The sequence below is a fragment of the Rattus norvegicus genome, chromosome 10, assembly GCF_021556685.1.
Source record: "Rattus norvegicus strain SHRSP/BbbUtx chromosome 10, alternate assembly SHRSP_T2T, whole genome shotgun sequence".
NCBI lineage: Eukaryota > Metazoa > Chordata > Mammalia > Rodentia > Muridae > Rattus > Rattus norvegicus.
The window spans coordinates 49,880,024-49,889,725 of NC_141543.1; the positions used below are offsets into that span (position 1 = coordinate 49,880,024).

Here is a 9,702-nt window from a genome sequence, read left to right on the forward strand (position 1 = left end):
AGAAAACAGTTTCAGAGATGTCCCCTGAACCATGAGGACCCATTGCCTGTGCCTAGGCTCAGGGGCCTCCCCACTTCCTGCCAACCCAGTATGGACCATAGAACTCTGCTGAAATAAACCTTTTGGATCTAGCCAGGCATAGTGGTGCATGCCTTTAACCTCAGCACTTGGAAGGCAGAGACAGGCAAATCCATGTGAGTTCAAGGCCAGCCTGGTCTAAAGAGTGAGTTCCAGGATAGCCAAGGCTATACAGAGAAACCCTGCCTCAAACAAACAAACAAAAAACCAAAAAACAAAGAATACTTGTCGATCTTGCAGGGGACACAAGTTTGTTTCCCATTGTGCATATCCAGCAGCTCAGAGCCACCTGTAAGTCCAACTCCAGGGTACGTGATACCCTCCTTTTGTTCTTTATAGGCACCCAGACATACACACACACACACACACACACACACACACACACACACACACACACACACACACACACACATAAACATAAAACAAAACACATCTTCTGTGAACACAGTGGTGCATGCCTATCAACCTAGCACTCATGAAGCTGAGGCAGGAGAATTTCAAGCTCAAGACCAACCAGGGATACACAGCTGCAGTAGTGGAATGCTTCCATCTGGTGGTTGGCTCCAGGGACAGCTGTCTCATGGTCTGCTCTACCAGACCTGCCCGAAATGAAACAAGAGTTCCAAGAGGGCTGTTTGCACACCACACTTTACTAGTCCTTGGGTTTTGTGGAGAGACCCCCACTTCACATTACAAAGGTTAGAAAGTGGTTCAGAGGGAGGCCACCCCACCAGTGGCCAGCAAGTCACTCCCTACTAAAAGCATCGTGATATCCCAACCCAGCAAAAAGGTTAGCTGAGTAGAAGCCACTCCCAGATGGACCTGAGCCCTGGGCTCCAACCCTCCTAGAGCTTCCAGGGGAATACCAAAAGACAGCAGCTCACTTTGAGGAACGAAAGAGCTCTTGGGACAGTAAACATGTAGTCCCTGCAGCTCACAGAACACATCTCCCAATCCAAGGGATCCAACCTCCCAACCCTGCACAGAACTTATACAATCTATGCCCTGAGATGAATTTCAAGAGAACACAAGCCCGGCCCAGGAACCTTGCAGGCACACAGAGTCCCTTCCTCCAAGGGGAAACAAGGTTAGGGACCTGGCGCCCAACATAGGCCTCATCCTCGAGGCCACGACCTTGGCGTGTGGACTGTATCAAGTCTCGTTCTGAAATCTGGTCCAAACAGGAGCTCAGCCCCGTCCCTCTCCCAGCATCAGGTGGTCACTCTGCTCTCAGTTAGACTTCTCGAGAGAGGACGGCCCACAAGAGTGGGACCCTCTAGGAAGCATCGGCCAATCCCTAGCCTGGAACACACGGAACTTTCCTCGTGGGTGTGCTCCAGGAGGCCACCACAGGAGGAGGAACTCACACCCAACATGGCGCAGCACACAGAGAAGATGACCTTGGGCAGGGCTCGAAGGCATCTGGTAACTCTAAGGCCAGTGGAGCTCCAGAGCATCCAGCTACTTGGCAGCTGTGGGCCACCAGTCTGGCACCATGGCAGTCACAGCCACCAGTTGGCTCTCCGAGGTCTTGATGTGGAGAGGACCCTTGATTGTCTCTGACCGCAGCAAAGCCAGTCCTATGTGTCCCTGGCCAGCCCTGAACTTGCCCGCTGCCTGGCCTGTTGCAGTCACCGTCACTAAGGTGCCAGGACTGATGCCACTGGCAGGAAGGGGGCCTTCAAGCTTCACAGGGAAGAGGCGCTTTCGAATGACACCTGTGTGGTGGGTTCGGGCCGTCAGCTCCTGCCCAATGTAGCAGCCCTTAGTGAAGCTCACGCCATTCATGAAGACCAGGTTGGACTCCAGGGGTAGGGCCATCCCTGGGGGAAGATCACAGACTCCCTCAGGGATGCCTGTGGGGTTCAAAAACCAAGAGAATAAGCACAGCATGTCCAGAGAGAAGTACAGGCTGCAATTTATGAAGCCCAGCCCTGCAGGCCAACTCCACCAACCCCTCTGCCCATTCTATGGTCCACCTTCCCCTCCATGAGCCTCCCCACCCACCCCTCCCCAACACCAGCCTGGCATAGCTGTCCCTCTCTGCCCTACTCATACCTTGCTGGTACCGGTATATGTGATAATCTTGGAGGTCCCCAAGCTGTCCCCTGGGCACCACAGCTGGGCCACCATCCTGAGTGAGAAGCCGCCACCCCATACGTGCAGTCCGGGGGTCACGGATAAGCATGGTGGTGGCTTCTACCCTCTCTTCTAGAGGTGCAGCCTCAGAGGTTTGGGGGGCACAAGGTAGCACAGCCCACACGTGGAGCTCCGGGTGTGGCTCCACGGCGACCTTCCGCCGGATCTTGTACATGGTGAGGTACTTCTGTAGGGTGCCCAGCACAGAGCTGTCACACTCGAGGAGGAAGCCTGGTGCCTCCTCGGTACACTCTGGGAGTCTGCAGGAGATAGAATTAGGCTTAGAACTGGCAGGAGTTCCTACGAGCCACATGGGGCTGCCCCTCCAGTGTGTGGTCTGTGACCCTGAGCTATATCCAGGCTCATGGCAGAAGAAAAGTCATACCCACAGTGACATGAGACTGTGCCTCTGGAGCTGCCTCCACACGGGCAGACACACAAATGGAGATGGCCAAAGTACAGCGCCATGACCTCGGATGTACGGGTATGCTCTGTCACACTAGGGGCAAACCTCAGTCTCGTCACAAAGCAGACAGGTGCATAAAACCCTGTCCTCGGCCACACGAGACGCCTCGGGAGGAATGTCCCCACAGGCAGCTAAGTGAACTGTGGGAACCAACACAACAATGCCTGTCCACACAGAGCTGAGCTTATAGCATGTACTAATGGGACTATGCACACCTACGGTGTAATGGGAGAGTCCACCCAGATCCACATAGGGCTGTGCCTGCATAACTCATATGGAGACAGAACCATGCACCACAGCTGAGAACCACAAAGCACTGTGGTTGTGCCAGCAAGGCAGGCGGCCCCAAGCAGCCATGGACAGAGGAGCTGTGACAGCTGTAAAAAGGGTAGGATAGCTGAGTGGCTGCTGAGCCCAGCGGCCCTACAGTGGCTGATGTAGACCCAGCCTCCCCTCCTACCACCTAGGCTCTATAATGGAGAATCTCAGCCACTGGATTGAGAGAGGGCAGAGGGCAGAGCCCCAGTTTCTCAGAGGCCATGGGGGTAAAGGAACAAGTAGGAGGTAAGGCCTGGGCATCACACATCCTGCCAAGGTGGCTGAATATAGCAGGAGGTACCACAACTATCCAACATGGCCTCAGTCAGACCAAGAGTGTATAGTTACCACCTGGGAAACAGATCCTGTGAAGGTGACTGGATACCCAGGCACCTGCCTCGGCCTCCTCCTCTGATCTTCCTGTTCCTCAGTGCTAATCATAGGATGTCTGGAACACAGTTGTAGCCTGAGATCTCATAGACCCGACCTGACCTGTACACAGGCAGATGCAACAAAGTTTTGATGCTTGTAGGAATTGGAGAGACGAGACAGGCTCAAGTCCTCTCCACCAGAGTAAAGCAGACATAGCAAGAGGGCATACTGCCCAGACAAGAGACTGAGGCTGCACAAAGGCAGCTCTCCTGTCCACAGTCCTACCCAGAAGAGGACCTCACAGCCTCTCTAGCTCCATGGTAAAGACAATGCTACCCTCGCCAGTAAAAAGGACACCAGCAGGGCAGGTGAGAAGCCTCCCCGAGTCAAGACACTTGCCAAGACTGATAACCTGAGTTTGATTGCTGGGAACGGCACAGTGAAAGGAACTCCCAAACTCCCAGAAGATATCTTCTGACCTCTGCAAGTACACCATGACATGTGGACACAACATAAAATAAGTAAAAAATAAATATAAAAATAAATTAACAATGTACAGTGTTAGCAGCACCACGACATATGACTGGCTTTCACAAACAGGCATGCATTTTCTTTTTAATTCCCGATATCAGAGCCAGTAAGATGGCTCGGTGGATTAAGGAGTTTGCTTAATTCAGCCTGAGGCATGATCTGACTGAAGAGGACTCTACAAAGTTGTCCTCTGGTCTCCATGCATATCATGACATGCACACATACCCACACATACAACATTACATACACATGTAACAACAGTAATAAATTAGGAGCTGGAAATATGGCTGATCAGGTAATAGCATTTGCTATACCATAATAGTATAGCATGTGGATTTGGTTCCCAGTACCCACATGGTGCAGCTTACGACTGACTGTAACTCTAGTTACAGAGTTTCTGATACCTTCTAGCTTCCACAGGCACTATGTGCACACAGTGTACACACCCATAAGCAGGTGCATACATATATACAAGTAAATAAATACTTTAATGAACTTTAAATGCTATTTAATTTCAGAAATGAAAAGGCATTAATAGAGACAAAGGTGGGGGAAGAGACAAAGACAGAAAACGAAGGGGAAAAAAAGCAGAGAAAGTACCTGTCAAAGAATGACCACAGCCAAGCAAACAACCTGGGACCCATATGTGGCTGTTCTCCTAAGTGCTGAAGAGAGATGGGATCCTGAACTGGATGAGAATCAAGGGTTCCAGCCGCTCAGGGAAAGAGTGGCTTTCTAGTAAAAGTTTGTGGTACAACTCTGCCAGGTAGGAAAACATGAAAAGGAGTAAGAGTCCCTAAGAAATCAAATCCAAGTCCTTCATAGGGCAGCTGATTCCCTGAGGGGAGAGGATTCTGGGAAATACAAAACAGAACAGCAGCCTCAAGGAAGGGGATAGGGTCCAAGACAACATCACGGGCAGTAGCTCCACAGCTACGATCAGAAAAGACACCGGAATGAGTCCTCGACTTCTAATGGAGTTTCACCCTACCAACGCCATCGGACCTTAAATATGCCTACCTGCTGAACACTGTAACTTAGCATTATAGCTTTTGTACCATCAGAGTAAAAATAAAAACCCCTAAATCCATGATAGGGATACAGCTCTCTGGTAGAGTGTCTGCACACAGCCCTGGGTTCAACCCCTGGAACCACAAGAGGGGGAGGGGATCCTATATCCAACCACGGAAGGTCAGGGAACACCTATATCAAAAATTACTGAATCAGAAAGCCCTAGATAAATAGGAAAATAGATATGAAAGTCTTAGGAGGAAAGAAATAAACACATGCGGCAGAGGAGAGGAACTCACCTATCCCTGAGGTGGGAGCAGTATTGAGCACTGTAAAACTCTGGAGTTTTGTTTTTGTTTTTTTTTTTAAATCATTATTAGCTGAGCATGGTGGCACACACCTAGTCCAGTATTTGGAGGATCATGAGTTCAGGGTTGCTACACATGGAACTCAAGATCAAACTGAGCTACACAAGATCCTTTAAAAAACAACAAGCAAAAACTCACTAGTGTTTGTATTAGTCCCTTTTCTCACTTCTGTAACCAAGTTCTGAAAAGAAGCCACAATGAGTGGTTTTTGGAGGTCAGTTGGAGGGCCCAGTCCATTATCTGGGGAAAGGCGTAGGGGCAGGAACTAGAGGCTGCCCATCACCTTGCATCTGCATCAGGAAGCAGAGATAGTTAGATGCTGGAGCTCAGCTTGCATTCTCCTTTTTACTCAGTGCAGGACCCCAGGCCATGGGATGGTGCCACCCACACTCAGGACAAGTCTTCTCTCTCACCTCAGTTAGCCAAACCTCCCTCCCTCACAGACATGCCTAAAGATTTGTTCCCCAGATAGCTCTGGGTCCTACCATTTATTTAGCATTCTACTTGCATGCAGCCCAATGTTTATTTTCTTATGAATAAGCAAAGATGTTGGGGATGGGCATTTTAATAGTTGGCAGGTGTTGGACTCTCCCTTGCTGCCCTGAGCAAAAGGACTGTCAAATAGGGAGTCAGATGACCCTATATCAGCACTTTCACTGCAGCAGAGCACCCCTGCTAACAGCAGTTTCCACCACGGTTGTTAAAATAATTTGTTTTTTAATACTTATTTATTTCATATATATCAGTACACTGTAGCTATCTCCAGACACACCAGAAGAGGGCACTGGATCCCATTACAGATGGTTGTGAGCCACCATGTGGTTGCTGGAAAATTGAACTCAGGACCTCTGGAAGAGCAGTCAGTGCTCTTAACCACTGAGCCATCTCTCTAGCCCTAAAATAGTTTTTATCAGACATTTTGCCATTACAAGGCTCAGCGAATCTAGACGATCTTGCAACCACTGCCAATTGGGCCAGATGGACAGCATCTCCCTGGTAGCCTAGAAGAGGGATTATTGTAACTACTGCTAAAGACACAGGGTTACAACTGTCCAAAACACAATCCTCAGTTATTATGAAGGTTGCCAACAGGCAAGTCTGTGATTGGCTCAAACGTTCTTTTGGCTGTGAAGGCTCCCTTAGTGAGGCTGTGGGGAGACTCTCCTGAGCTTCGCCCCAGTGTGGGAGCAGCAGGCCCAAGAAAAGGCTTCTCTCCGTTTTCTTGCTTTTAGTAGTGTGGGCTGGGCTGGTAACAGAGAAAGTAGCAGTGGAGACAGCAGAGGTCAGCAGAGGCAGTGGAACCCCAGTGGCAGTGGCAGCAGCAGCTGAGCAGTGGACAAGCCAAGTTGCAGAGAAGACAAGACTGCCAGTCGTCTGACAGCTGAGGCAACAGCTGAGCAGTTCGGCAACAGCCTGGGCAGTAAGAAAGATGGCAGATAAAGAGAGACAGCAAGCTGAGACTGAAGAAGGATAAAAGATTGCAAAGGGCCAGAGAAGAGAAACTGCAGGCCCAGGTCACTGAAGACTTCCAGAGAGCTGTCAATCAAAACTTTAGAGCCAAGGGTCTGAGACCCTGTGTGGAGGAGCAGTGATGATGGTTGGTATCAATGGCTAAAAAATCTCAACTTCCTTAGCCCTACAAGAGCTGTAACACTGGCTGCTGCCAAGAGTGGAGGAATCCCAATAGAAGGTCCACAAGAGCTGTAAACATTGTAGGACCAAGGCTGCAAACACTTAGGGTCTTCAACACTAGGGGCAACTGCTACTAGACTGGCAGCTACTGCTCATCATGAGGAATGGAAGTCACCAAAGGCTAGCACCTGGCAACACCCAGCTGCCTATTGGCAGCACACACAGAGATGATGGCATCCTGGAAATGCAGTCAGATCCAAGCCTCCAGTACAGAGTCCATCCATGTTTTCTACAAAGGGCAGTGACTGGTTAGGCTTGAGGTCCTGAGTCACTGCAGCCCTAACTAACACTGCCTGGAAGACACAGCCCCGGGGTTCTCACAGAACTCTATATACCAAAGCATCCTACTGGGTCTGGCCCGTGGGTTGTCATTTGCCAACTTAGTTCTCTAGATTCAGAGATTCACTAAGTAAAGTAATGGGAAGAAGAAAGAAAGAAAGAAAGAAAGAAAGAAAGAAAGAAAGAAAGAAAGAAAGAAAGAAAGAAAGAAAGAAAGAAAGAAAGAAAGAAAGGAAGGAAGAAAGGAAGAAAGGAAGGAAGGAAGGAAGGAAGGAAGGAAGCAAGCAAGCCTCTAGCTAGCTGGAGAGATGGCTCAGCAGTTAAGAGCACTGACTGCTCTTCCAGAGGTCCTGAGTTCAATTCCCAGCAACCACATGGTGGCTCACAGCCATCTGCAATGGGATCCGATGCCCTCTTCTGGTGTGTCTGAAGACAGCAACAGTGTACTCACATACATGAAATAAATAAATCTTTTAAAAAAAAGAAAGAAAGCACATCACATCGCTTCTTGGCCTTTTGGCAAAGATCAAGTGTAGAAAGCACATCACCATGGCCTTTTAGCACCTGGAGACAGACACTCTAGATTTTGCCTACAGCATGCTGACAGCTACTGGATAATGCTATCATGGCTGCCAATTCTCACTTTCATCCTGGAACAGCCACCCTCAGGGGTTCAGGAATTATTCTCCAATTATGAGGATTCTCCATATACTCCCACTCTGAGCATCTAGGGGGTTACTGAAGAGGCTCACCAAAACCCATGTTAGAAAGACACTGAGTAGCTCAGACTAGTAGGAGTCAAGGAGGAACAGCCCAGGGACAGGCTAGGGAGGGTGGGTCTTCACATGCCTGCTAGATGGTGCTGAGATTTCAGGACTTACGTCCTGTAAAAGTGAGCAACTGAAGACTCAATGCTATGGAAACAGGCCCTGCCCAGGCTGGCCAGCAAACGCTATTTACAGTCACAGTCAGGTCTGCATAGATGAGATCATACAGGCAAACAGCTGGCACGGCAATGAGGAACCGGAAGTAAGGGGGAAACTGGATTCTCAGAACACTAGTACAATCTGTAACTGTGAACAGAGTGGCTCTTTAAATAAAGCCCCAAGGACCAATGAAATCTTTCCAAGAAGTGAGGAGGGAGGGACAAGACTGAAGCCCCTATCTTGAAAATGCTTAACTCCAGAAGCCACTGTATAGCAGTTTCTGACTTGACTGGCTGGGGATCCGTGCAAGTAACTAGCCCAACCTGGATGCCTTTCATGGGAGATCCGCCTCTAGGTGACCCTTTCCCTAAGTCTACAATGTCCTCCTCAGAAAGTCATTTTCAGAGTCTTCTAATTAAACCTCTTCCCAAAGGTGTCTGGCCAGCATTCCCTAGAAATCTTATCCTGGACATCCTTCATGGGATTCCTGATTAATCTTCTCCCACAACACTTTAACGTTCCTATTACCCCGCCCTGCAGCCCAAAGCTCACCCATACACAATGACGTCATAGAGCGTGCGCCCCTGCACATTTAGGAAATGGGCATAGGCCGCACGCGCAGAGGGCTGAGTCGCGCCGGCCGGAGGCCCCGAAAGCGGCAGCTCATTGGTCAATAGTCCCAACAGGAAGGGTGAAGCGTCCGGGCCGCGCACGCGCATTAAGGCGCGCCCATCCAGCCGGAAGCAAGTCCAGGCTACACTATCCGTGGAGTTGCCGCGGAAAAGGCCGGAACCACGGACTGGGCAGTGTCTCGTGGTCCCGCTCGGCCGCCACTGCCATGCCGGGCTTTTGCGCCCCGCAGCCGCTCCCCGAAGCAGCGCCACCGCTGCCATCTTGGGCGCTAGTGAAGGCGGGCACCACAGCTGCCCCCGGCGGCGGCGGGCTACGCGCGTGCGTGGGGGGAAGTAGGCGGGGCCTCAGCTAGCCGATGGGTGCGCAAGCCCAGATAGAGCCACCCGACGACCTTTTCCTTAGTTGGCTCCCGTTCAAACCCTTTGTGGTTGTGGTTAAATACATAAACATAAAATTTGCCATTTTATGTTGGTCCTAGTGTGTAATCCCAGCCAGCCTCTCAGGAGGCAGAGGCGGGAGGATGCGTGTTCAAGACCTGCCTGGGCAAATTAAAATCCTGTCTCCAAATAAAAAGCGAGGGTTGGGGATTTAGCTCAGCCAGCGGTAGAGCCTGGGTTCGGCCCCCAGCTCCGAAAAAAGAAAAAAAAAAAAAAAAAAAAAAAAAGCGGCCTGGGGATTTAGCTCAGTGGTAGAGCGCTTACCTAGGAAGCGCAAGGCCCTGGGTTCGGTCCCCAGCTCCGAAAAGAAGAACCAAAAAAAAAAAAAAAAAAAAAAAAAGCGAGAGTGCTGGAGATAGCTCAATGGAAGAGCATTTCCTAACAGGCAGAAAGCCATGGTTCCCATCACCAGTACTGCCCAGAGAAAAGGAGGGGGAAAAATTGGACATTTG

At 50.1% G+C, this 9,702-nt stretch overlaps 1 protein-coding gene across 1 annotated transcript; it reads right to left on the reverse strand.

The window, feature by feature from the left end:
* Positions 1-314: 314 nt before the first annotated feature.
* Positions 315-9,121, reverse strand: Iba57 (iron-sulfur cluster assembly factor IBA57). The gene is given in 3 exon segments (NM_001108827.1): positions 315-1,934; positions 2,137-2,477; positions 8,733-9,121. Coding segments are annotated over 3 exon segments (1,077 nt in total). The 5' UTR covers positions 9,074-9,121; the 3' UTR covers positions 315-1,539.
* Positions 9,122-9,702: the final 581 nt, after the last annotated feature.